Source organism: Stenella coeruleoalba, assembly GCF_951394435.1.
Source record: "Stenella coeruleoalba genome assembly, chromosome: 19".
Lineage (NCBI taxonomy): Eukaryota > Metazoa > Chordata > Mammalia > Artiodactyla > Delphinidae > Stenella > Stenella coeruleoalba.
Genome location: NC_137165.1, coordinates 16,445,965 through 16,473,791, shown reverse-complemented (window position 1 = coordinate 16,473,791; position 27,827 = coordinate 16,445,965). Strand labels below are relative to the sequence as shown.

Genomic DNA, 27,827 nt, shown 5'->3' with positions numbered 1-27,827 from the left:
CTTTCTAGACCCTCTGGCCCCTGGGTCCATTCCTCGCCTTCCCACTCTCTCCTCCCGCCTGTCCCCTGCATCTGGGCCTGCATCCCCTTCCCCAACTTCTTCGTCCTATATCCTGCCCTCACCCCTCCCCCAAACTTCTGGTCGGTGCCCTTGCCTGTTACCTTTCTCTCCACCCTCCCTCTTGCATCATCTTCCCCCTGGTCCCCTCTTGGTTCCTCCTTTTCCCAAGGTCTGGGTCGCTCCGCCCGGCCCCGCCTCTCCAGGGATGTCCCCTGAAACCCCGTGCCCATGGTCCTGACGCTGCTTCTCTCCGCCTACAAGCTGTGCCGCTTCTTCGCCATGTCGGGCCCACGGTCGGGCGCCGAGCGGCTAGCGGTGCCGGGGCCGGACGGGAGCGGCTGCGCTGGGCCGTGGTGGGCGGCGGGCAGCCGCGGGCCCCGCGAGGTGTCGCCAGGGGCGAGCACCGAGGTGCAGGGCGCCCTGGAGCGCGCGCTGCCCGAGCTGCAGCAGGCGCTGTCGGCTCTGAAGCAGGCGGGCGGCGTGCGGGCCGTGGGAGCCAGCCTAGCCGAGGTCTTCCAGCTGGTGGAGGAGGCCTGGCTGCTACCAGCCATGGGCCGCGAGGTAGCCCAGGGTCTGTGCGACGCCATCCGCCTGGACGGTGGTCTGGACCTGCTGCTGCGCCTGCTCCAGGCGCCGGAGCTGGAGACGCGCGTGCAGGCTGCCCGCCTGCTGGAGCAGATCCTGGTGGCAGAGAACCGGTGAGGGGGCCGGGCTGGGGCGGAGAGCGCCGCGTGGTATAGGGTCGCAAGGGCGGTCGAGTGCCTCGGTCTCCCGTGTGCCTCGCACGGTGCCTTTCCTGCCTCACCTCACAAACCCCTGCATTATATCCCTGTTGGGGACCAGCGTGTCCATTTTACAGATGAGGAAACTGAGCCCTGGGAAAGTTTAGTGACTTGCCCAGCGTCACACAGTGAACTAATGGTGCAGCCAGGATTCACTCCCAGAGCTGGTGGGGTGAGAAATGAGAGAGGGGAGGAATGGAGTAGCAGGACAGGAATCTGTCCCTGGTTCTGAGGATGGAGCTGGGATCCCATTGCCCAAGCCCTCTAAACCCACAGCCCTCCTCCCGATGGGCCTGGATATCCTTCCGTGCTACCTTCTCTCTGCCATACCGTCTCACTCCCACTAAAAGAGAAAGAGAACATTGCTCAGAAAATAGGAGGGGGGACCCCTTTCCTCTTCCCCCAGGCTGAAATGAGTGCTTACCTAAGGTTACCTGCTGCCTTCATGCCACCCCCAGCAGTCCACTTCCCGCTTCCTCCTTTTTCATTTTGCTTCATGTAACAGGACAGACATGATCTCATGCTGTGCCTGCTCATGGGAAACACGATGGGTGTTTTCAGTTGGGATGGATGGTGGGGGAAGAGAAAACTGAGGTGTGGAGCTAGGCAGGGGCCAGAGTATGTGTTCCCTACATCTTCCCCACACGTGCCAAGATACAGTAGGTGGGGTCCAACTGAAGGCTGGTTGCTATGCTTCCCTGCCTCTTGGGATCTCCCCTGGAATATGAGGACCACTGACCCACTTCCTTGCCCCTCTAATGCCGGAGGAGACCAGGCTGTCACACTCCAGTCTCATGCTGAATTCTCGGGCCCTTCAGGTTTAGAAGGGTTTTGGAAGGGCCGCTTTCCATTTATGAAGCTCTCAAAGGTGTGATGCGCATGGATTAGGGGCGTTTTCCTTGCCCTTTTCAAAAAGTAAAGATAAGCTTGTGGATGGTGGAAATGATACAACTTTCAAAAGTGCATGAATGAAGCAATTTAAGTTGGGAGGCCCAGTTAGGATTCTGCTTGTTCAGTAAGTCATTAATCTTCTATCTAACAACAGGTATCCTGTTGGGGATGGGCTGTGAATGTGGAGGGCTAGCAAATGGAGTGGGTGCTCACTGGATGTGGTGGGCTAGCACTGAAGGGCGTGTCCTGTAGGCCTGGTATGTGGGATAGGGCAGCTATAACTAGAACTCCTGGAGAATGGGTGCAGCCAGCACCCTAAGAAGAGGAGGGCTGCAAGATGCAAATAGAACTGATACTTTTCAAGGTTGAAAATAACAATCCTCACCTGGTTCAGAACTACTGAGAAAGGAGGCGCACTAACCGGTGTCTCTGGTCCCAAGAAACAACGTGTTGGTGTTGGCATCGCTTCAGGACCAAGGACAGAACCCAGCGAGCCAGGTCCCGATCAAAATCCTTCCAGAGAAAGGCATAATCTCCCCACACCTCTGCACTGCTCCGAGAGGAGGCTGGGAGGGCAAGAAGGGAAGAGGGTGATGACACACTGAGAATTTGTGTCTATGAAATTTTTTCCTTCCTCCACCAACCAACTTCCTCATAAAGAAGGTTCTTCCATCAGTGCACCCACTCCTTTTGCCATTCCCTTTCCTGCAGCTCTCTTCTTCCCTGGGTGCTGCCACACTCACTGCCCGGGAGCCTAGGTCACAGCTCCACTGACCCTCGAATACCAGGAGAAGCCCATCAGGGAAGGGCGCTCTGAGCCTGGTCCCACCACACTCTTACTGCTAGCCCTCTAAAGTCACAGCCTGCCCCCTTCAGGAGACCATAATGAGGTTAAATGGCTTTCCCAAGAATACACAGTGAATAAGTGGAGGCTACAGGTTTTTAAAAGAAAGAAAGAAAAAGGAAAAAAAAAAAACAACTATTGCACATAAATTCAAGTGCAAAGTACAAAAAAGATACACACTTAAACGTTCTTCTTTCTGTTCACTGGAGGCAAACCGGTGAAACAAGTTTCTTGTACGTCTTTCCAGAGAGAGTCTCTGCATATACAAGCACTTGCATATATGTGTATATTACATATACAGGCTTATATATGGACAATTTACCCCTCTTTCGGAGCTGTGATTTGATCCCAGACCCACAGCCTCTCAGACTGTAGAATTGAGTGAATAAATGTCACAACTAGCACAGAGTTCAACTCTATAAAGGTGCCAAGTGCATAGGGGAAGGTGAGGGCTTGGGTTCAAGAAATGCACAATTGCACAGTTCCCTGGTGGCCTAGTGGTTAGGATTCCGGGCTTTCACCGCCATGGCCTGGGTTTGATCCCTGGTCGGGGAACTGAGATCCTGCAAGCCTCGCGGCCAAAAAAAAAAAAAAAAAAAAGAAATGTGAATAAAGTCCTCTTTCTGAATTGATGTTCCTGAACATGCCCTTTCCCTTCATGGAGCCTCAGGCGGGGTGTTGTTGGATTAGATGACTTCTTAAGCACTTCCTGGTTCTGATATTCTTGGAGTATATATAGTCAGATTGTTCTGGAAGCACAAAGTGCAGACGAAGGATCTTGAGCCCTGGAGACAGAAAGATGTGAGTTCAAATCCCAGTTATGCCTCTCACCAGCTGTGTAACCTGGGCATGCCACGTAACCTCTCTGAGCCTTGGCTTTCTCCTTGGTTAAAGGAACAATTGCAGTGCCGTCTGCCCGAGTGCATGACTAGAACCCATCTGTTCCTTTGGGCTACAGAGAAGTTCAGTGATCAGCTCAGCAAAGCTGTCCTGGCCTCAGGCCACGTTCTGGGCTCAGCTGGGCCCTGCAGTGGACACAAAGTCATAAGCACTGTGGTCACTGTGGTGCTCACTGGGCAAGGACTCCATAGCTGGCTGGGCCTATAAGTCTTTGAGGGACATCACTGGTGGAGGTCAGGAAGACAGGACACTTTCACCTCTGCCTGGAGTGTGGCAACTCTCCTGTCTCCTCTCTTGGCCTCCAAGCTCTCTCCCTTTGACCTGTCCTCCCCACAGCAGCCAGAGCGAGTTTCCTAAAACCTATGTGTTAACCAGGTCACTCCCCTTCCTGAAGCCCTTCAGTGACTCCCCATTTGCCATCAAGATGAAGTCCAAATGCTTTGAGATGGCTCAAACGGCCCCCAGGAACTCTTTCCTCACTCTTCCCTTGAAACTTCCACCTCAACCACTTGAAGTAGCTTCTGCTTTTTGCCCATTTAATGGGTGTAAAGTGATAGCTGGTTTAATTTTTATTTCTCTGATTACTAATGAATTAGAGTATCTCTATTTGCTTGTTAACGTTTCGAATTTCCTTTGATAAATTGCCCATTTGTGTCCTTCGCCCCTTTTCTGTTGGATTTACTGCCTTTTGCTTGTTCATTTGAATATGTATTTATATATTCTATATATGAGTCCCTTGTTGATTTTATACTTTTCCTTGTTTGTTTTAGACATTGCAAACATCTCTGGCTTTCTTTCTTTTCCTGGAACGTGCCAAGCTCATCAGCCCTCGGGGCTTTTGTCCTTGCTGTTCTCTCTGCCTGTTATGCTCTCCTTCCAGATACTGGCAAGCAGGGGTCTCTGGACATTTAACTCGCAGATGTCACTGCCTCAGACATATCCCTCCACCCAGGCACTCTCCATCACAGCACCTGGTTTTGCTATCGTTTTGGTCAGATAACTATTATCCTGTTCATTCGCTGTTTACTTGCTTACTGTTTGTCTCCATATTAGCTGTTATTAGCTCCAGTCTCTCTTAGGCACTGTAAAACTTCAGCCCCTACTGCAGTGCCTGGCACAGAGTAAGTCCTCAATACATGGTGTTTTGAATGAATGAATAAATACACCCCAGTCACACAGCATAGAGTGCAGAGAATTTTGATGAAATGAACATTTATTGAGTCTTTCCTATGTGCCAGGAACTGTGCCAAGCACTTTAAATGCATTTTTACATTAGTTCTCGTAATAACTCTATGGGGTGGGTATGCACTTTATCCTATTTATGAGATGAGGAAACCAATAAAGATAAAGGAAGGTACCCAAGGTCCCACAGCCAGAAAATGGTAGAGAAGAAACCAGGACCCAGGAGATCTGCTCTAGAGCTAGAATTCTTAACCACTACACATGCTGATTCTCCAGGGAAGGGTGTCTGGGAAGAAATGGGTGTGGCCAGGATGGCGCACCCTTATAATCAGAGAAGTCTGGTTGTCCCAGGGCAAGAGATGAGGGAGGTGGAGGAGGCAGGGAGGACCAAACAGACTCATGTACTATTTGACGCTAGCGAGGCCCAGAAAGCATAAGTAACGAGGCCCTGGGTTAAGATAAGCACCCTGGGCTGCGGCACCTCCACTTCCTCCCTCCCGCTTTCCTTCGGCAGGGACCGAGTGGCGCGCATCGGGCTGGGCGTGATACTGAACCTGGCAAAAGAGCGGGAGCCGGTGGAGCTGGCGCGGAGCGTGGCCGGCATTTTGGAGCACATGTTCAAGCACTCGGAGGAGACGTGCCAGCGGCTGGTGGCGGCCGGCGGCCTGGACGCGGTGCTGTACTGGTGCCGCCGCACCGACCCACCGCTGCTCCGCCACTGCGCGCTGGCGCTGGCCAACTGCGCGCTGCACGGGGGCCAGGCGGCGCAGAGGCGCATGGTGGAGAAGCGCGCCGCCGAGTGGCTCTTCCCGCTCGCCTTCTCCGAGGACGAGATGCTCCGACTGCACGCCTGCCTCGCCGTGGCGGTGCTGGCCACCAACAAGGAGGTGGAGCGCGAGGTGGAGCGCTCGGGCACGCTGGCCCTCGTGGAGCCGCTAGTGGCCTCACTGGACCCCGGCCGCTTCGCCCGCTGCCTGGTGGACGCCAGTGACACCAGCCAGGGCCGCGGGCCTGACGACCTGCAGCGCCTTGTGCCGCTGCTTGACTCGTCGCGCTTGGAGGCGCAGTGCATCGGGGCTTTCTATCTCTGTGCCGAGGCTGCCATCAAGAGTCTGCAGGGCAAGACCAAGGTGGGTGCGGGTGTGGGGTTGGGTGGGGAGGGGGTTAAAGAGAAACTGGGAAGGCGCCCCAGAGGAAATGACATTCAGCTGGGACTTGAGGAACTTCCCTGGCGGTCCATTCGTTAAGACTCCACGCTTCCAATGTAGGGGACATGGGTTTGATCTCGGGTCAGGGAACTAAGATCCCGCATGCTGGTGGCACAGCCAAAAACAAAACAAAACAACAAAGAAAACAAAAACAAACAAAAAACTAGGACTTGAAATACACATGAGAGGTGAAACAAGGAGAAAGATGAGGGACCCATCATTCTGGCCTTGAAGGCAAGACCAAGGTTTTATGTAGGGGACATACATCTCTGCATGATCTCTGTGTTCTACAAAGATCACCCTGACTGCTGCGTGGAGATGGGGTAGGCAAGGGTGAGGCTGCAGGCAGGGGGGTCAGATAGAAGGCCATGGCAGGGGGCAGCTGGGATGGTGGAGGTGAGGACCAGGGCATGACAGCAGAGGCAGAGAGAAGCAGATTCCAGAGGTACTGAAGAGACAGAGATAGAACTTGGTGGGTGGCTGGGTGAAGGAAGATGAGCAGCTGAGGATACTCCTGGCTTTGGACAACCCAGTGGATGGTGACAGTGCTACTGAGATAAGGTGAACTGGGTGAGATAGTTTGAGGGTGGAGAGAAAGTGAGTTCAATGGGACAGATGGAGTTTGAAGTGCCTGAGGGATGACAACCTGGGGTGCTCCAGTGGGCCATTCTGTCATTTGGGTCTGGAGTCCAAAAAGGAGATGGAGTAAACAGAGGCAGGACATCCATGTGTCAACTAGATAACTCCCACCCAAGTCCCAAAGGGTCCCCAGTCTCAGGACCTGATATGCAGCCTTTGCCCTCTGCTTTAAATTGCTGTGTGACTGTGGGTACCTGGCTTCCCCTCTCTGGGCCTTTATGTGCCTCACTTTTTTTTTTTTTTTTTTTTAATGTGGGATATTCTTTTTTTTTTTTTTTTTACTATTTATTTATTTGGTTGCGCTGGGTGTTAGTTGCAGCAGGCAGGCTCCTTAGTTGCGGCTTGTGAGCTCCTCAGTTGTGGCATGCAAACTCTCAGTTGCGGCATGCATGTGGGTTCTAGTTCACTGACCAGGGATCAAACCGTGGCCCCCTGCATTGGGAACACGGAGTCTTATCCTCTGTGCCACCAGGGAAGTCCCTATATGCCTCACTTTTGACCTCTGGAAAACTGAAGGAGTGGACCACAGCAGCAGTTCTTACCCTGGATGTGAGACTAGTAATAGTTAAATTATCGAAAGTTTCTGGTGTTAGTTTTTTAAATATTACAGAATTAAGATTATCCAATAATGTCACTCTCCCTCCTTTGTATTCCTCTGGAGGTTTGGGGGGTTAGTGACACAGCACACTGCATGGACCACCCTATCTGTGCGACAGTGGTCATCTGGGGCTGGACAGGGGTCATCAGAGGAGCGTGTCTCACAGGTGATTGTCACCCATCACGTGTGTCCCCATAGATGCAGAAGAGACTGTTGTGTTAGGGGGTCTCTGAGGCCTCTTCCAAGGTCCAGTGTTCTAGGAGCTTTTGATTCTCCTCTCTGCACCCCAGAGTTGGGCCATGGGAGGACTGGCTTTACAAAACAGGCCATTCTGTTTTGGGAGGAGGGAGTTAAAGGGAAGTAGGGAGTGAGGACCCCAAGGAGTGGGTCTTGGCAGCAGCCATGACCACCAGCTCTGGCACCTCTTTCCCAGCAAGGCCAAGTGAGCACAGTTCAATATAGACATAGTGAGCCCTCACTCTGTGCCCTGCAGTGTGCCAGTTATGGGACTCCAGGGGTGACTAAGACATGACCTCAGCTTACAGTCCAGTAGGAATTGCACTATCAATTAACAACAGTAGCATCCAGAGTGTAGCACAAGGCCTAACTGGAGGTATGGGCCAAGCTGTGGGGCAATCAAAGCAGGCTGCATGTTGGAGGTGCCAATCAATTTGGATCCAATGGATGAGTAGGATTCCCACAAGCAGGCTAGAAGAACTAAGCGTCTGGAAACACCACAGGTTGAGTGAGGCCCAGAGGTGGGAGAGCCTCCATGGGTGGGTGGCTTGGTGAAGGGGGAGTAGAGCGGGGATTGGTGGGCAGGGGCTGCACTGTGCCAGGCCTGGCAGCCATACTGAGAACTCGACTTGATTTCAGGGCAGATGGGAGCTGTAGAGGGGAGGCATGAGAGCGACTTACCTGGTCAAGAGTTGAAGGAGCTTCTGGAGGGGGAATCCACAGGACCTGGTGATTTATTGGATAAAGGCAGGGCAAGGGCAGACGGTGGGGTTTTCAGCGGTGAGAAGAGGCGAGGGAAGGGACCGGGCACGTTTGGGGGCGGCTGGTGAATTGGTGGGTCCAAGACACGCTCTCCGCACTTCCCCAGGTATTCAGCGACATAGGTGCTATCCAGAGCCTGAAACGCCTCGTCTCCTACTCCACTAACGGTACCACGTCGGCGCTGGCGAAGCGCGCGCTGCGACTGCTGGGCGAGGAGGTGCCACGGCCCATCCTGCCCAGCGTGGCCAGCTGGAAGGAAGCCGAGGTCCAGACATGGCTGCAGCAGATCGGCTTCTCCCAGTACTGCGAGAGCTTCCGGGTAGAGCCGCACGGGGTCGCCGGCCGGCGGTCGGAGCAGGCGCATCCCCGAGGGCCGCGTGGCCGCTAGGGGCGCCCTGCACACAGGCGACCGCGCCCCATCCCGGCGCAGCAAGCCAGCGGCACCAGGGTGGACTTTTGGGGGTGGGGAGCCTGTACTCAGTGTTTTTCGGGGTCATTCGGTTCTCATGTGGGTCCCATCCGCTTCCCCCACCGCCATCTCCAGGTCCCTGCTCTTGATCTTGTGCTGGGTGGGGTGCAAATGCTGAGGATGGGAGCCTTTCCTTACATCTGACCCTTCCTCCAGGAGCAGCAAGTGGATGGAGACCTGCTTCTGCGGCTCACGGATGAGGAACTCCAGACCGACCTGGGCATGAAGTCAGGCCTCACCCGCAAGAGGTACGGAGGCTCCAGCCCGCATACTCCCCCGCCCCGGGCAGGTCTAACTAAACGCCCCCTCCGCCTCTAGCCAATGCCCAGTCAAGATCTCAGCATCCTCTCCTCCCTTGGGTGCAGATTCTTTAGGGAGCTCACAGAGCTCAAGACCTTCGCCAACTACGCTACATGCGACCGCAGCAACCTGGCTGACTGGCTGGGCAGCCTGGACCCGCGCTTCCGTCAATACACGTATGGCCTGGTCAGCTGCGGCCTGGACCGCTCCCTGCTGCACCGAGTGTCGGAGCAGCAGCTCCTGGAGGACTGCGGCATCCACCTGGGCGTGCACCGCGCCCGCATCCTCACGGCCGCCAGAGGTCAGCCTGCCCACCTGGGCCCCTACCCCTGCCCCTGCCCCTGCCCTGGAGGGGTGAGGGGAGACACATGGGGGGGGCGCTCAGAGCCTCACTGCGGGTTGATTGAGCACGTAGGCTGTGCTGCACTGGACTCTGAGGATGCAGATGAATATGTTGCACCTTGCCCTCAAGAAGTTCCCAGTCTGAGGTGGGTAGGAGGGTGGGAGGAAGGCAGATGTATAAACAGGCACGTGGCTGCAGGAGCTGGCATGCCCAGGACTCCAGTGGGAGCCTAGAGGAAGCACCACCTACCCTGTCCACCCAGGCCTAGGCTTTGGAGAGGGGAGGATGCCTGACCAGGTCTTGAAGGATGTGTTGGGGGTGGGGAAAAGAGTGGTGGCAGCAGGAAGAGCAGCCCAGGCAGAGGGAGCCGTACATGCAAGTGTGGAGGTGAGACAGCATGGGGGCTGGGTACAGGGGATGTGGGCAGGAAGACAGAGGGCTTATCCTGTTAGTCCACAGCTGACAAAGTATGGGTGCTTTAGGGAGGTCGTGAGAGCAGAGTGGATCCTAGGGCTCTAGCAGCCCTCTTGATTTATTAACTTAATTTACTAATTTACTATTTGGCTGACATCTATTGTCAATTACTAGAGGCCAGGTCCTGATTATGAGATATTATGATTAATGAGATATTCTCTCATTAATCTCTACATCCATTCTGTGCAGTGGGTGTTTGTTTTTTTAAAGTCAGCTTTTAAAACTTTTTAAAGAATAAAAGTGGTATAATTTAACTTAAAAGTGTCCAGTTTGAACAGTTTTGAATGTATACCCCTGTGTAACCATCATCATAATCAAAGATAAAGGACAGTTCCATCATGGGTGTTAATTTTACAGATGATGAAACTGAGATTTAAATTCATTTTGTAAGGTTATAAGTCATTAAATGACAGAACTGGGATCTCAACCTCTGCCTTTATACCTCGGAAAGAGACAAACGTTGTCTGTGACTGTTGTCTGCATATTATAAGATGGGTCCTTTTCATGCATGCATGCATTCAATAAGTATGTACTAAGCTCCCACAGGGGACAAGGGACTGGGCTTTGGCCCCATTCTTTTGCTTCAACCAAAGCAGATTAAGTTCTATCATTTTTACATTGCAGCTCCCAATAAATCCCCAAGATTTAATTTTTTAAAAACAAGAGGGTGCTACAGCAAAAATGGCTTACAAACACCTCCTGTAGGGAGTAGGGAGCCATGCACAGCTTTGAAGTGGGGGCAATGACACACTCAGATTTGGATTTTAAGCAGAGCTCTCTGGTGCCTGCGGCAAAAAGATTAGACTGGGCAGGTGTGGATCTGGAGAGACCACTGAGGACGCTGGAGTTGAGGGCCTGGACACAGGGACGGCCCTGAGGCTGGAGTCCAGGATGTTGGTAGGCAGAATCCACAGAGCATGGTGCCTGACCCTGAGCATTGAATGTCAGCTCCATGAGGGCAGGGTTTGTTTTGTTCATTGCTGTATCCCAAGCACTAAGAATACTGCCTGGCACACAGAAAGCACTTAGTAAATATTTGTTGAATGAATGAGAGGCAGGAGTTGAGGCTGATACCCAGGTTTCTGGCTTTGGTGGGAGACTAGGAAGAAGTGGGGTCTGGGGAGGATTTGGGATGGGTTGGGTTTGGAGTACCTGTGGGCAGCTGGCTGTGCAGGTCTGGAGCTCTAGTGTAGGCCCCATCTCTCCACCTCTCTGACCCTTTATGGAGCAAGCCACCCTGCCTGGGCTGGGCTGAGAGGGCTGGGTATGCAGGAGATGATGTACCTCGTGGTGAATGATGGGGAAGGCCCACCCTCACCAAGCCGTCTCTTGTCTGCTTCAGAAATGCTACACTCCCCGCTGCCCTGCACCGGCTGCAAGCCCTGCGGGGACACTCCAGACGTCTTCATCAGCTACCGCCGGAACTCGGGCTCCCAGCTCGCCAGGTGAGGAGGGGCGGACAGGCAGGCTGCCTGGGGCCTTGTGGGGAGGCCGTGGCAGTGACACAGGACCTCTTTGCAGCCTCCTGAAGGTGCACCTGCAGCTGCACGGCTTCAGTGTCTTCATTGATGTGGAGAAGCTGGAAGCGGGCAAGTTCGAGGACAAGCTCATTCAGAGTATCATGGGTGCCCGCAATTTTGTGCTGGTTTTGTCGGCTGGGGCTCTGGACAAGTGCATGCAGGACCACGACTGCAAGGACTGGGTGCACAAGGTAAGTGCTGGCCTCTGTGGTCCCAGCATTGGCCTGTGGCCCAGGGCACAAGGTCCCCGTTTCATTCTTTCTCACCTGCATATACTCCAGCAACCTCCATAGCCCAGTTGCAAGTCAGGAGCCATGGCTCTGACTGTAATAGGACTTGAGCAACTTACTTAGGTTCTCCGAGCCCCAGTTTTCTCATCTACAAAAAGGCGGTAACTTACCTGTCCTGTTCACCTCGTAGAATTGTTGTGAGGGTCAGAGAAGGATGAACATGCTTTGAAAAATAACCTCTGTGAGGGAAGGGGGGCAGGAGAGCATAGTGACAGGCACAGTGGAATGGTTAAGAGCACAAAGCTGTGAGTTTAAATCCTGGCTCTGGCTTTGGGCAAGTTACTTAACCCTAATGAGCTTCATGTTTACCACTGGAAAGTGGGATAGTTATAGTACCTAACTCCCTAGGATAGTGTTAGGAAGATTAAAAGCGGTAAAATTTGTGAAGTGCTTAGCAGAATGCCTGGCACATAAGAACTGCTGTATGATAGCAGCAATTACGATTATTAATAGAATTTTTGTGAGTACTACCACTGTTTAATTCCCCATTGTATCCTGAGTGCCTGACGCATAGTAAAAACTCATTGGGAACTTGTAGAATGGATGGATGGATCTATATCTCATCTGTAGGTTATTAATCATTACTCGTTAGTCAGCAGGAACTGGGGCCAGGGCAAAGGGAAGCAGTTGTCATATGGATAGGGCCCTTGTCCTAAAGCAGCTGAGGAGACAAGGATATGACCAGAATGACTAGATCATACATAAATTGGTGTCAACGTAAAGCCGGGTAGGCGAACCTCTTACTTGCTATAAGAATATGGAGAAAGGAAAAAAACATCAAGGGCTGGAATAATCCGGGGAGGCGTCGTGAAGGAAGCAGAACTTGAGAAGAGTCTTAAGAATTTAGGCCAGTGGAAGAGAAGGCATCTCAGGCAGGGCAACAGCAGGAGCAAAGAAGAAAAGTAGGCATGAGGGGCTTCCCTGGTGGCGCAGTGGTTGAGAGTCCACCCGCCAATGCGGGGGACGCGGGTTCATGCCCCGGTCCGGGAAGATCCTACATGCCGCGGAGCGGCTGGGCCCGTGAGCCATGGCCACTGAGCCTGCGCGTCCGGAGCCTGTGCTGCGCAACGGGAGAGGCCACAGCAGTGAGAGGCCCGCGTACCGCAAAAAAAAAAAAAAAAGTAGGCATGAGAAGGGTGCCAGAAACCTGCATTATCACTGGTATTGCCTTCTCCATTTTACGGATGAAGAAACCAAGGCTCGGAGAAGTAGAATAATTTTTCCCATGGCCACACTGCCTGGGCAGAAATCAGAACTGGGCTTTGAACTCCTCTTGTCTATCTGACTCCAAAGCCCAAGCACTTTCTTAAGATCCAGCTTTGTCCTATGTCTCAGCTCTGAAGGGTGGGAGGGGAGGTGGTGAGATAGGATTGGAATCAGCTGACACCAGACTGACTGCATCTTTTCCCAACTCCGAGTTCAGTGATGTCACGCCAGTAGCTTGAGATCAGCCATGGTGGGAGTAGTTACACTAAAGAAATTGGTAAAAACTACAAATCAGGATGTTATTTGTTTGGTTGTTTTTTTCCCCCTCTGGAGAGCTAGCTGTTAAACATGTACCAGCACACCACTGGCTGGATAAGAACTAAGAAACCAGGTTATGGGGTTCCTAAAGGCAGGGAGAAGACCTGTGCTGAAAGCACTGGCAAAAGGGATCCCATGAGGGCAGTGATGCCATACCAGTGGGTTTTAGGGAGAAGGCTTCACACTAGGGTGCAGCCCAGATTGACAGTGGGGAAGAGGGTCAGGCCCCAGAGGCCATGTAGGAGGGTCTGAATACTGGGTTTGGTTTGGGGAGGGGATGTTGGGTCAGAGAGACACCCTGGAGGATCATGGCTTAGAGCAGGTGGCAGGCGGCCTTCTGAGAGAAAGAGGAGTGCCTGTGAGCTCCGTGAGAGCTCAGACCTTGCCTTGTTCATGCTGCATCCCTGATGCCTAAAACCATGCATGGTACAAAGTAGGCTCTTGAAGAGTTTTTAGAATAATTGAATCAATGATTAAATAGATGAGTGATTCTGATGAAGCTGAGATGACTGGGAGAAACATACGTATCTACTAGGTTTACTAGGTCAGACTGGCCAGCCTCTGAATCGGTACAGTGAGCAGTGTGCTGTCTTTGCTTCTGTGTAATTCTGGACGAAACAAATGTCTAAAGGTTCCCACATAAGTTGCTGCAGGGCCAGAATTCATCCAAGTGCTCAGCAGAGAGGCAGAGGGCTTGGTTGAAATAGCCTTGGACTTGGAATCTGAATGCTTGAGTCAGAGACCCGGCCCCCTCCTGGGCTGGGCATGTATGTGACTTGGGAGCAAGTCCCTCCCCTTCGCTGGGCTTCCTTCTCCTCAGTTGTAAAATGGAGAGGTGCCCCAGAAGCCAATCAGGGTTGAAGTTATGCAGATTCCTTCCCCAGGAAGGCTCTGCTCCACGAGGGTGCCTGGCGTCCATCACTGTCCCAGCCAACTGCAAGGAGGGAGGAGCGGGCAGGTGGTGGGAGCCTTTGCCTTGGACCAGTCCCAAAGGCTCCATCATCCCTCCTTGGTTGTTTTTAGTACTGAATTGCCTCTGGTTTTAAAACTGCTTTCCTCAAAGCCACATTTAGTGGGTAATCAATATGGAAAACCACAAGTGAACTGCACTCAAAAAGTCCAATCCTTGTGGTACCCCCTTGAAAGGAAAAAAACATTCAATAAGCACTTACCAGAGCACCCATTAATAGGAATATCCTCAGAACAACCTAGTGAGGTAAGTTTTATTATCCCCACTTTACAGAGGAGGAAGTAATAACACTTGTTATTTATTTAAAGCTACACTGCATGCATACACCGCATGCTAGTCGCTAGCCTAACCACTTGCCATGGGATAGCACAGTTATTTCTCCCAGCAATCCTGCAAGACAGGGACTATCATTAACTCTATTTTAGAAATTAGAAAACAGAGGCTTTGAGAGCCTGTTGTTTTTGCCTCAAATGACAGAACCTGTGTCAGAGACTTGATGTGAACCCAGATCTGATGATTCCAGAGCGTAACCCCTAAATGCTATGCTGTCTCATTCATTCATTCAGCCAGTCCGCTGTTAAGTATTTAGCAAAGGCAGACTATGGGCAAGGCTTTGTGAAAGATGCTGAGATACAAGGTGAGTCAAACCTGGACATGGTTCCCACCTTTATGTCTGGTGGGGAAGCAGATATTAAGTAAATTACTCATTAGTGAATTTAAATTTTTAAGTGTAGCATGTGATGTGGAACCTATGAGAACCTATAACAGGGGATCTGACCTGGTCAGGAAGTGAGGGAAGACTTCCCTAGGAAAGTTGATGGAGCTCAGATCAGAAAAATGAGTTGGCATTAGCTAGGTGAAAGGGCAGGGAAGAGTGTTCTAGTCAGAGGAAGCCCTGTGGGGGGAGGGAGGTAGCAAATCTAAGGGACTGCAAGGTCTGTGTGGCTGGGAGGACAGCGCAGGGATAGAGTTTGAGAAGTGAGCTGTGGCCAACCGCACAGAGCCTTGAACTTTATTCAAAGAGCCATGTAGAGTTGTGAAGTTTTAAGTAGGGGGGGGTGACATGATCAGATTTGCATTTTGCAAAGAGTAGCTAGGTGAAGGGGCAACATGGAGAATGAATTAGAGGAGGCAAGAATGGATGAGAAGAGACCCGGTAGGGGCTAATGGTAATACGGGGTTGGAGCAGGGCACTGGTGGGGGTGGAGGTGGAGAAAAATGAGAGGATTTGAGAAATAAATAAGGACTACAACTGGCAGGGCTCAGGGTGGATCAGTTTGGATGCAGGGGGTGCGATGTACTTCTTGACACCAAATTTGTGCGGGCTTTTTCCCATACCAACAACCAGTTCTCCATTTCACCAGCGCCAACTGGCTGTCCCACAATTCAGTTCAGTTCTGACACTAACTACCCAGCGGGAGCCAGTGTCAGACTCCGTGGTTTAAGGGATCAGTCTCACAAGTCGGCCCTCACTTCAGACCCAGTCGCAAGGCCCAGGCCACCTGCACTGCTGTCTGACTCAGCTACAAATGCAGGAGTTCCTATGACCACCCCCCTCAGGTTCAATAATTTGCTAGAATGACATGCAAAATTCAGGAAAGCACTTTACTTAACTATTACTGGTTCGTTTTAAAAGATACAACTCAGGAACATCCAAATGGAAGAGATGCACAGGGCAAAGTAAGGGTGGGTGGGAGCGTGGGCAGGGCTTCCATGCCCTCTCCGGGCCACCCTCTCCACACCTAGATGTGTTCACCAACCTACCAGTCCTTAGGGGTTTTATGGAGGTCTCATTATGTAGGCGTGATTAAGTCATTGGTGAGTGAACTCAGTCTCCAGCCCTTCTCCCCTCCCTGGAGGTGAGGGGGGCACTGAAAGTTCCAACCCTCTAATCACAGCTTAGTCTTCCTGGCCACCAGCCCCCATCCTGAAGCTATTCGGCACAGCCCCACCCCCCAGGTCATGCGAGAGGGCTTTAGGAGCTCTGTACCGAGAACCTGGAACAAAGGGCAAATGTAGATTTATCATACCACAGGGGATGAGGGAGAAGTCAACGTGGACTTCACGGCCAACATCCCCCCTTAGGCTCAGCCTGGCCCCGAGGTCCCTGGATGGGGCTCCACGTGTCCTCCTCTTCCCCTCTTCTTCCTCTAGGAGATTGTGACTGCTTTGAACTGTGGCAAGAACATCGTGCCCGTCATTGATGGATTCCAGTGGCCAGAGCCCCAGGCCCTGCCCGAGGACATGCAGGCTGTGCTCGCCTTCAATGGCATCAAGTGAGGAGGGGGCAGGGCGGGTTACACAGGCCCCCAGCCAGCAGCTCCCTCTGCCCAGCCCTCTGACCCACCAGCCTCTGCACCCACAGGTGGTCCCACGAGTACCAGGAGGCCACCATCGAGAAGATCATCCGCTTCCTGCAGGGCCGCGCCTCCCGGGACTCATCTGCGGGCTCTGACACCAGTTTGGAGGGTGCTGCACCCCTGGGCCCCGCTTAACCAGTCCCTAATTCCCAAGCCCTGCCGTGACCCCCCATTTCCATCATCCCCCCCAATGGAACAGCTCCTCAAACCGGCTTCCCTGGGCTGAGACAGCCTGGGCTCTTCTCAGGAAATGGCTCTCTGCCTCCCCCGACCCTCACCGTCCACCTCAAACCCAGCTTCCTCAGTATCTGGAAAGGGAAGGGAAGCCAGGCATTGGGGGTGCTAAGACCTCCCCTAGCCCCTGCCCCCAGGTCCTGTCTCGGGCGTGGGAGGGTCATTGCTCAGCTCTGGAGACTGGAGAATGAGGGTGTGCTGCACGCTAACCCCTCTGCTGCCCTGCCAACAGCCAGCCTGAGTAGAGTGAAGGCAGGCAGCCTCGGGCAGGGCTCAGTGCAATGGCCAACCCTCACCACCAAGCAAGGGCTTGGGCCCAGGAGCCAGCTAGGGATGAGAGGCTAGCCACGGCTCTCCACCGAGACTGCGCCTGGCCCCGGGCTCACCACTTCCTGCCATCCTGTGGCCTTGCCCTATAACCACTCAGTGCCCTTAGCTGGCCTGGTCTGGTCCCAGGTCCACTCCCAGCCTTCCTGATGTGCATCCTCCTTTGCCACATCTGGGGTCAGGGTGAGACTGAGCCGGCCCTCACTCTGGCTGGTCTGCAGCCGCGGCCTGTGCTCACCGGTGCACGGGAGCCCCCTGCTTGAGGCTGAGCAGGGGACGCTGCCTCTCGAAGAGCAGCTAGCCACCCTACCTGGCCTTGGTGCTGTGTGCCACGCCTCTGCCCATCATGGCCCAGCTCCCTTCCTCAGCCCCTCACCCGTCCAAGGCTGCCCCCGAACTGGCTCAGGGGGAGCTGGGGCGAGGCAGCCCTCCTGTGGCAGCAGCAGTAGCCTGGGCAGAACCTGTAGTTCCCTGGGAAGAGGCAAGATCCTGAGGAAGGGCATGGGGTGCATTCGAATCACCTGGGAATTTTGTTAAAATCCCATTCAGGACACCTGGGGTGGGGCCCGAGTTCCTGCATTTCTCACAAACTCCCACCTGGGCTGAAGCTGGCGATCAAGGAATGATACCTTAGGAAGCAAGACTGAAACACAAATGCCTCACAAACGTTTGCCATTTCCCTGACACTTCACTCCATGGTCTCTAATCATCAGAGCAGCCTTACCTGGCATTATCTCCATCTTACAGAGAAGGAACTGAATGTCGTGCCCAGTTTCCCAAGTCACCAGTGGCAGCCCCAGGATGCAGACCTGGCCTCCTGGCGCTCAGTCCACTGCCGGGGGGACTGAGAATCAGACGGCTTGCTCCACAGACGGCTGGCTTCCCTCTTGCCCCAAAGAATCTAGCCGTGGGGGGACAGGCTTTCACAACAGAAGGCTGACTCAGGGGCTGTAAAGAAATAACCGAGCAGGAGTGTCCCTCGGCCCCTTCCTCCACCAGGGTAGGAGAGCAAGAAAGCATCCTCCTTCCAATAAATGCAGGCTCCAGCTAATGGGCTCAGCGGGCACCTGCCCTGCCCCTCCCCTCCCCTCCTGAGGGCAGTGGGTTCACACCTGAAGGCTGGCTCAGCTCCCAGAGCCACCTCCTGCAGGTGCTGGCCAGGCCCCTCGGAGCTCTTGGGCCACATCGTCAGAAAGTCAAAGGTCTCGCTCCAGGCTTGGAACTCCTTCCTTCCACTCGCCTCCCTGTCAAAGATACTGCCTCTAGCCGGTCCTCTGACTGCACTTGACCCTTTTCCTTCTTGCCGCACGAATGCCCACCGGTGTCCTGGATACGACGGTGACTGAGGCAGACTGGATGTTGCCCTCAAGAGCAGAGACAATAACAATACAGTGTGATGAGTCTCCTCCAGGGGAAGCCTTCTGTCTTTTTGTCCCCAATCAGTCCCACTCCCTCCTGAGGTCCCTCATGGGCAGTACTCAGAGAGGTTGCCCAGCACTGTTTCTTTTTCTGTTTGGCATACTCTCTACTGCTGCCTGCCTCCTGTCTCTCTGGGGAATCACAGCCCAGCCTCCGGGCCCCACCGGAGCAGCTGAAGTGATGAGCCTCCCCTGGCCAGGCCAGTGTGTTCAGGGGCCAGCCTCCCCGGCCGTAACAAACACTGCCCAGATCGCAGCCAGGGCAGGCACCCTGGCCCGCACCTTCCACCTGGGCGTGGTCTCACAGGGCCGGTCCTGAGACAAAGGGCTGAGAGACAGCCTTTCACCCCCCGCCCCCCAGCCGGCTCTGGCACTGCAGCCGGGTCTGCGGGGTCAGGGTTTTCTGCTTGGCTGGGCTGTAGCTGCTGCTCCCAGGTCGGGGCTGAGTCAGCCTCACCCCACCCCTCTCCAAGACCAAGAATTGCTCATGACCGACCAAGAAACACTCAAAAGTCAAAAGTCCAGCTCCAACTCATTTATCCTTCCCCTAGGTCCATGAATAGAGGCATTCATTCCATTCTAGAATGTATGAGACAGGAAGGATCTTAAAACAGTATTTAATCTAGTGTTTCCTAACTTGTCCAACCATGATCAGACAATTAGAGGCATTGCTGATCTAACCCTTCATAGAGGGCCTTGCTCAAAGCCACACACGAACCAGAGGCAATGCCCGGAGTAGAGCCTGGGCCTGAGGCCAGCCCAGAGCCTTTTTCCTACCACCCTCACTGCTGGGACAGTCAGTGGAGGGGGCCTCTCCTTGCTTGATCTCCCAATGACAGGGGACAGTGAGATGGTAATCTGGAAACAGGCCCAGGCTACAGAGGGCCACAGCTGACCCTAGTTTGCCCTGGGCCACGTTTTACCTGCGTGATTTCTAGCCAGAAAACTGGCTAGCAGGGCAGGTGAGAGAGAATGAGGGTAGAAATACCAGCAGGGGGCCATGCCCTGTGGCCAATTCTGTTTTGAAGAGTCAAGTGTCATCTGATTTGTTTGGGGGCTTATGGCCCTCATCAAAGCCAGTGCCTTAATACCAAATCCCATTCTGCCTTTCAACTTCAGGTCCAGGCTTTCCTAACGCCCTAGAAATGGGCCCCTCATTCTCTGGGGAGTCGGGCCCATCTCCAGGTTCCTGTTGAGCTACAGATGCTCGAGGGATGGTGTCAGCACATGGCCCTGCTGAAATGCCCAGCAATGGGAGGTGTTAGAGGGCTGAGTGGTAACAAAAACTGATTCTGCTTGGTTTGGTGTAGCCAGGAAGACCAGAGCAAGGTGTCTTCAGGGAGTAGATCTCTGACCCTGAGGAATGAGCGGCCAGGGCTCTGCCCGGAGCTTCTCTGCTGACCTGATGCAAGCGTGGCAGCCCTTCGCCTCCCAGCAGCTCCGGAGAAAAGAATGGGCAGTCAGATGAGGACTGAGCTGGCCACGCCCAGTACCAATCCCATGGCAACTCAGGGGCCCCTGTCCCTTCCAGCAGCCACTGCTATCTGACCTACAGTGGGCAAACTAGGAACAGGAAAACAGAAGGCCCCACAGCCCAATGCCTTGGGGGCCGGAAGGTTCATTCCAGGGTGATTATACAGACTTCTTATTATGATTGGCACTGCTAAGCCCAGGGGATTGATTCCCACGCAGAGATAGCAGCACTCTCCCTCCAGGTGGCACTAAGTCCCTCCCACGACCCTCCCTTCCCCCAGAGCTGGCACTGACCAGTGGTACCATATTCATCACTAAGGAGTGACTGGTAGCTGCTTGGCCGTGATCTGAGCACGGTGGGCTGCACAGTTTGGGTTGGAAGCAGAGGTGCTGCCCTCATGCTTCAACTGGTCCCTCCATCAGGACCTCTCCTCTCCCCTGGAGGGTTCTATGTGATTGATGGACTAAAGGGTTAACAGATCCCCATTCCAAATGGCTCCCACACCGCCCGCCCTGAGTGGGACTGTCTGGGTTACAATTCCAGATCCTAGAATCACAGGCAGGCACGGCGTGGATGAGGTGGGGGCCTTGGTCTAGCTTGACCACCTGGGCCAAGGTGAACACTGCCCTTTGAGGGGAGCTGCCGCTGCTGCTGAGGACTGGGACCCAGAGGCGTGTACTTCCAGCTGGTTGGCGTTCACGTTGCTCCTCTCGCCCCCTGCCCTCTGGTCCAGGCAGATCAGGGGCTCTGGGAAAACTGCTGGAATTCAGGGCAATGATTAGCCCTTTCCAGTATCCTGTGAGAGACCAGAGAGAGAGTTCAGATTTAACACGGGGGGACCCTCAACTCCTGGAGAAGTGACACAGGCTTTATCGGATGGGCTGGTCCAGGTATCCCCCTCCCCAAGCTGAGAGGTGGAAGACAATGTCCAGAGACAGAGGGCTCTGGGGGAAGAAACAAGTGGGTCAGGTTAGCATGTGGCCCGGTCACAACTAGCCGAGGAAGCTCTCCAGGCTTCCCTTTAGCACATTTCTGCCACCGTAGTTCCATCTGTAAAATGGGAATGGAGGGGGATGAGGGGAACTGGGTGCGAGAACATAGCCTTGCCAAGAAGCACTGTGAGCCTGACCCTTCCCCTACCAGCCTCTGCCCTGCTACCGGGGAATCGCTCCCAGACGATTAGGCAACCAGCTGCAAGGGGAGAGTCAGGCTGGGACTGAGACACCACAGGGGAAGAGCTCCAGGACTGAGGAGGTTGGAAGGAGGAGGAAGAAGAGGATACATTTAGGGTGAAGGGGTCCATTTTGAGCCTGGGTCAGGGCCCTGCATTACCCAATCAGGACGGCCGGGATGAAGAGGAGGCCAGCTCCCAGGAGGAAAGGGAAGCCTTTCATGAAGTTCAGGGTGGCTGGGTAGAGCGAGTTGAAGATGCCGGAGGCTGTCAGCATGGCCAAGCCATTCACACAGGCCACAGCAGAAAAGAGAGCACCTGTGAAGAAATAAATAGCACACTCAGGAATTTGAAAGACCCAAATGCAAATCCTGACACCACTACCTCGCAGCTGTGTGACCTGGAGCAAGTCACTTAACCTCTCTGAGTGTCACCTTCCTCAGCTATGACTCCTACATCATGTGTTGTGATAAGGCTTCGATGAGGTCATGCATGGAAAGCACCTGTGCTACAAAACAAATGGCTGTTATTAAACCTCTATATTACAAGTACATGTGATATCTCCTAGCAAAAGTCTGATAAAGTCTGATAAAATGGTTTTAGGTTTATCCCCTTTGGAATCATCTCCTGTTTAGGATAAATTTCTGGGCTAATTCTCAGTTTCAACACTTATCAGCTGTGTGATCACCGAATAAGACACTTATCTTTCTGGGTTTCTGTCCCCCTTCTGTTAAATAAGGATAATACCTTTCATAGATTGTTGGTAACACTATAATCGCATGTAATGCACCTATCACAGGGCCTGGCCCCCTGAAGGCAGGCAGTTAGTAAGAGCTGTTCTTTTCTCCTGTTCCCCTTGGCATCTCTGGGCACAGTGAAGGTGCTAGAAAAATGCTTATTGAGTGAATGAATGAAGGCACATGGGTTCTGAGGATAACAGAACCCATGGTGGGCTATACATGGCACCAGAGTCTCTGCCATCACCAGATCCTACTTCCAGGGCAGATGGGAAAAAGTGGATGAGCCACATGTTTCCGGATTGGGATCTAAGACCAAGAGGCCTGATAAGCTATTCTTTATAGATATGACAGCATGGGACTTCCCTGCTGTCACAGTGGTTAAGAATCCACCTGCCAATGCAGGAGACACGGGTTCGAACCCTGGTCCGGAATATCCCACATGCCACAGAGCAACTAAGCCCGTGAGCCACAACTACTGAAGCCCTTTCGCCCAGAGCCCGTGCTCCGCAACGAAAGAAGCCACTGCAATGAGAAGCCCGCGCACGGCAACAAAGAGTAGACCCCGCTCACTGCAACTAGAGAAAAGCCTGCGCGCAGCAAGGAAGACCCAACGCAGCCAAAAATTTAAAAATAAATAGAATCGATATGCCAGCAGAACACAAATTTTGCAAAATAAGCAACAGCCCAACAAAAGTTGAGATTAAACTATCAGACTGTCAGAGCTCGAAGGGCCTACAGGTGTCATCAAGAGCAATTCACAGGACTTCCCTGGTGGCGCAGTGGTTAAGAACCCACCTGCCAATGCAGGGGACACGGGTTCGAGCCCTGGTCCGGGAAGATCCCACATGCCGCAGAGCAACTAAGCCTGAGCACCGCAACTACTGAGCCTGCACTCAAGAGCCTGCGAGCCACAACTACTGAGCCCTCGTGCCACAACTACTGAAGCCTGTGCACCTAGAGTCTGTGCTCTGTAACAAGAGAAGCCACCGCAATGAGAAGCCTGAACACCGCAACGAAGAGTAGCCCCCGCTCGCCACAACTAGAGAAAGCCCACGTGCAGCAACGAAGATCCAATGCAGCCAAAAATTAATTAATTAATTAAATTTAAAAAACTATAAAAGAACCCCTCCCCCACACACACAAAAAAAGAGCAATTCACATATGTTACAGATGAGGAAACAGGCCCAGATCACAGAGCCGCTGTGACAGAGCCAGGACTAAAACCCAGATCCCCAGATCTGCTGCTCTTAGAAACAGACCTGGGTGTGCATCCTAGTTCCACCACTTACTGAGTGACCTCAGGTGAATCAATTTAACCCTCTGGGCCTCTGCTTCATCGCCACGTGGAGACAGTGAAACCTACATCACAAAGTTGGACACTCTGACCCCAGAGAAGCAGGGAACTCTGGCATCGTCACATCCATTTTACAGATGGAAAAGCTGAAGTCTGGAAAGAGTAAATCCTCTGCTTGGCTTATGCAAAAGAACATAATCGCACGCTGCTGACTGCAAATTCCAACGCTGTGGTCTGAAAATCCAAATCGCTGTGGTTCCCTGCCAGCCCTGGGCGCTGTGACAGCAATGCAGTTGTCTTGGCTACTTATTTCTCCAGGGTGGGAGGGAGGAAGGTAAGCTGCCTCCTGGCCCGTGGCTACCCTCTGCGCAGTTCAGGAAACACTGGGCGTGAGGAGCCAGACACAGGCTCACCCTGATACTCACCCTGCTCTGACTCTCTCACCAGCCTGGAGAGTTTGGCCCGGATGACAGGCGTGACGACCAACGACAGGAAGAGGAGCCCGTACCCTGTGAGGAAAGAAACAATCATCAAGGAAATGGGCTTGGGGAGAGGGGTGCCCAAGTGAGATGTAGCAGAGGTCCTGTATCTACCCCATGAGGGACTCGGATTGGACACAGGAAGAACTTCCCTGACGGGGAAGGAGACAATGATGGGGCACAGCAAGCACACAGTAAATGCAAGTTCCTTTTCCCTTGACATTTAGTTACTCACAGGCTTACACTGTTTCCTTCGTAACCATTTCTCTCCCTTGTGCAACTGTTACCTCCTCAACAAAAACTGCAAACTGCTAAAAAACAGTGGTGCCTGTGAAGTGCATTCACGATGAGGCCCCCCAGGGCCCCTTCAGGGGAAAGGCCCCCAAATCCCAGGGCAATGACAGTGTCTTCAACATCTCTGCGCCCCCGAAGGCGTTGAGCCCAGCACCGAGTCCATGGAAGATGCTGTGGGCAGGAGAAAAAGGTACCTGGTCCCCGTCAGCACTGTCCAGGCGAGCGGCCACATTAGGAAATCTGTGATTACAGAATGGCTGACTGTACACATTTTAGGGCTCTATTAAAATAAATCTGTCCATTCAGGAAAGCTAACTTCCTCATTCGCAGCTGCCCCCTCCCACCAAAAAAAAAAAGGAAAGAAAGAAAAGAAGAACTAACACAAGCAGGAATTTGATAGCTGCGGTCTGAGAAGACTGGCTTTTTTAAAAACCCAAAGAAGCTGACCAAGGATATTTGAGATAGGTCCTGTGATTCTTATCAGAGAAGTGAGTATCAAGGCATTAATGGCTTGGACTTTGCTTAAGAGCACCAGGAATATAGGCTGTGGGAGGCCAAGGAGTGGAGCAATTAGTGTAAGAGCAATATTTTTGTCTTTGGCTCTATCTTACTAACAATATTTATGGCTGGTAATGTGAATGAATTACTTTGGCTATTGAAGGTCTATATTTTCTGTATAACAAAGATGGCATTTTTATGAGGTTTCTTAGTTGTCTGTCTGTCTGTCTGGGCACAGTGATGTTTCCGAAGACATGGGCATGAACTACATTTGGCGGCAGCAGGTGGCCAGTCCCCAGTTTTCACCCAGCAATTCTGAGACAAACGGTCCCTGAACCCACACACACTTTACCTGTGAACATGAGGGGTGTAATGGTAGCAAATGCAAAGACCACCATCCCCATGATGTTGAAGGCCAGACCGATCTCAGCCACCCAGGTGTCGGCCAGGCAGTACTGCAGAAGCCGCAGGCCCAGCAGGCTGGTGAGGTATGGCAGGTGCTGAGCCGCAGAACCGTAGCCAATCAGCCTAGAGTCCCAGCAGAGGGGTGTGCTCAGCTCATAGAGGGTCAGGATGTCCTGGGCCCCAAGGTGCACAGTGATCACCACGAAGATGGCCAACGAGTACAGGGCTAAGTGCTTCCTGGACTTCTCCGGGGCCTGGGTCACATAGAGCTGGACGATGGATCGGTGGTGACGGAGTGTGAAGAGCCGGGCGGGTGTCGCCTCTTTCACTGTCTCACCAAAGCAGAATGCTGCATAGAGAGTCATGGCAATCAGCACGGCCAAGGCCAACCAGAAAGGGTTGGCATAACCCTGCTCCTGGAGCCAGTTGCCACCAATAAGACTCGCCAGCATCCCTGCCACCCCGATGCACGCTTCCAGCAGGGCCATTCGGATGGTACGGGTGCGGCTGGAGCTGACGTCTGCCACGGAGGCAAAGCCAGCAGCCAGGAGGCCGCTGAAATCGCCGAGGAGGGCACAAAGGATGCGGCCCAGCACGAAGTAGCCAACGTGGAGCTGCAGCTGTACCACAAAGATGGACAGCACGGTCTGGAGCAGCAGGCCGAGGGAGGCCAGCACCAGCAGCGGACGGCGGCCCACACAGTCACTCCAGGCACCCAGCAGGGTGGACGAGAAGAGTCCCACCAGGAAGCCGCCCATGTTCATGTAGAGGGTCCAGTGGGAGGTAAGCGTCTCCACTTTCTGCGGAGGCAAGAGTCTTATTACCGGGGTGCCGTTCCTCACTCTGGGCTGCCCATCGCCCACACCATCACCAACCTGGGAGATACAGGGATGAGGACTTTCTCTGGAGCCCTAAACCTCAGAGAATTTTAGTACAACTCTTAAAAACTGACACTGGAGGGGTATGGGAAATGGGCAAGATCCGTTCTCTTACTTTTAGCACTGTGAATGAAAACTGCTGCCTGCCGCATCGGCAAACAATGGATGCTGCGGCCATCGAGCCCTCAGCCACTACTGCCGCCCCTGATGCTGAGCCCTGATGTAACTCAGGATGGAGACCAACAGGCTGCCGACAGCCAAGCCCTCAGCCACTGCAGCCAGCCCCAAGTACAGACCCAGGATGGGACAGAACAGGATACTGGCTCTAGAGAGCGAAGGTGCATATCAGAGGAGTGATTTCAATAAGCCCAGGCTCCTGCATCTTCCCTTACTTAGAAAAGTGCTAAATTCATTGACTCGTGGGAATTCCCTGGTGGTCCAATTTTTAGGACTTGGTGCTTTCACGGCTGGGGCTGGGTTCAATCCCTGGTTAAAAAACTAAGAGCCCACAAGCCAGGTGGTGCAGCCAAAAAAAAAAAAAAAGTCCAGTAACTTGAGATGTCTGGTTTTCCTCAATTAACAGTAATCTTTTGATGTTCCAACTACCTGGTTTTTATTGCAAAACTCCTATATATCCTGGCGCCTCCCTTACCCCTTGGGAACAGTCCCTCAGAGCTATCTCAGAGACTGCCTCCCGGGCCTGAGTCCTCAGAAAGTCTGCCAAATAAAACATAATTCTCAACTTTCAGTTTGTGCTTTTTTTTTTTTTTAAATTTATTTTTGGTTGTGTTGGGTCTTCGTTGCACGGCGCGGTCTTCTCACTGTGGTGGCTTCTCTTGTTGCGGAGCACGGGCTCTAGGTGTGCGGGCTTTAGTAGTTGTGGCACGTGGGCTCAGTAGTTGTGGCTCGCAGGCTTCGCGGGCTCTAGAGCGCAGGCTCAGTAGTTGTGGCGCACGGGCTTAGCTGCTCCGCGGCATGTGGGATCTTTCCGGGCCAGGGCTCGAACCCGTGTCCCCTGCATTGGCAGGCAGATTCCCAACCACTGCGCCACCAGGGAAGTCCCTCAGTTTATGCATTTTTTTTCAGTGGACACCCTCTTTTGTTAACCCTCAAACTCGCTTTACCTAGATCAACTTTAAGCATCCCCGCAACGCATTTCTCAGTCAAGCCCCAACTTTGCTCCGGCCCCGCCCACCACCTAATATCCTAACCCACTGGGCTGCCCCCAACCTTTACGCAGGCCCCGCCCACTCCGCTGCCCCCAGGGCCCGCCCCTGGCACGCTCCTCGCTTCTCCCTGCCGCCCCTACCTGCGCGGTGGGGTCCACGCTATGGTTGGTGCAGCTGCCCCTGTCACGAGTGCCGTTGTAGCCAAGGTCGGCACTGAAGCGGTGCCACAGGTACTGCGTGGTGACCGGGCCCTGCAGGACCAAGGCGAAGTTGGCGAGGAAGATGAGAGGCTCCACGCAGCCGCGGCACAGCACGGGCCCGGCGGGCCAGGCGCGGGACTCGCCCCGGGAGTTCGCGCGTCCCTCCATGCTGAGCTGCCGCTAGGCTTACAGCTCGGCTTTCTGCGCCTGCGCCCAGCATCTTTTTTTTTTTTTTTTTTCTTTTTTTAAGCCTGGTGGGGCGGGGCCAGGAGTGGTGGGCCCCCTTCCTCTCGGCCCCTCCCTCTCTGGGCTGGGGAGGGGAGGCGAGGGACCCCGTACCCCTGGTTTACAGAGTGACCTCAACTGCAGACCGTGCCAGGATACAGCCCTGCATTCCTCAGGTGCAGAACACCCATAACAGTAACAAGAATATCAATAATTAACATTCATTGATCGCTTATTATGTGCTGGGCACTGTACTAAACTCTAAGTGCATTAATGTCCCAACAACTCTATTGGCTAGATGTTATCAAGGATCTCAATTGACTCATGAAGAAACAAGGACATTGGACACTCAAGGCTGAGCTAGAAGAACACACGACTTTTTTTTTTTTTAATTAAAAAAAAATTTTTTTTTGTTTATTTTCGGCTGCGTTGGGTCTTCGTTGCTGCACGAGGGCTTTCTCTGGTTGTAGAGAGCGGGGGCTTCTCTTGTTGCGGAGCACGGGCTCTAAGCGCGGGGGCTTCAGTAGTTGTGGCACTTGGGCTCTAAAGCACAGGCTCAGTAGTTGTGGCACACAGGCCTAGCTGCTCCGCAGCATGTGGGATCTTCCTGGAACCAGGGATTGAACCTGTGTCCCCTTCACTGGCCAGCAGACTCTTATCCACTGCGC

The 27,827-nt window shown here is 53.3% G+C and overlaps 2 protein-coding genes across 2 annotated transcripts; one reads left to right on the top strand and one right to left on the bottom strand.

The window, feature by feature from the left end:
• Positions 1-273: 273 nt before the first annotated feature.
• SARM1 (sterile alpha and TIR motif containing 1) lies at positions 274-20,157 on the top strand. Its single transcript, XM_079905161.1, has 9 exons — positions 274-758; positions 5,174-5,789; positions 8,210-8,422; positions 8,729-8,820; positions 8,938-9,173; positions 11,032-11,134; positions 11,211-11,400; positions 16,148-16,269; positions 16,359-20,157. The coding sequence occupies exons 1-9, from the start codon at positions 289-291 to the stop codon at positions 16,486-16,488; spliced, it is 2,172 nt and encodes a 723-aa protein (XP_079761287.1). The 5' UTR covers positions 274-288; the 3' UTR covers positions 16,489-20,157.
• Positions 20,158-20,419: 262 nt separating this feature from the next.
• On the bottom strand, positions 20,420-27,211 carry SLC46A1 (solute carrier family 46 member 1). The gene is made up of 5 exons (XM_079905162.1): positions 26,875-27,211; positions 24,635-25,487; positions 23,437-23,520; positions 21,139-21,295; positions 20,420-20,602 (listed from the first exon to the last, which is right to left on the bottom strand). The coding sequence occupies exons 1-5, from the start codon at positions 27,100-27,102 to the stop codon at positions 20,545-20,547; spliced, it is 1,380 nt and encodes a 459-aa protein (XP_079761288.1). The 5' UTR covers positions 27,103-27,211; the 3' UTR covers positions 20,420-20,544.
• Positions 27,212-27,827: the final 616 nt, after the last annotated feature.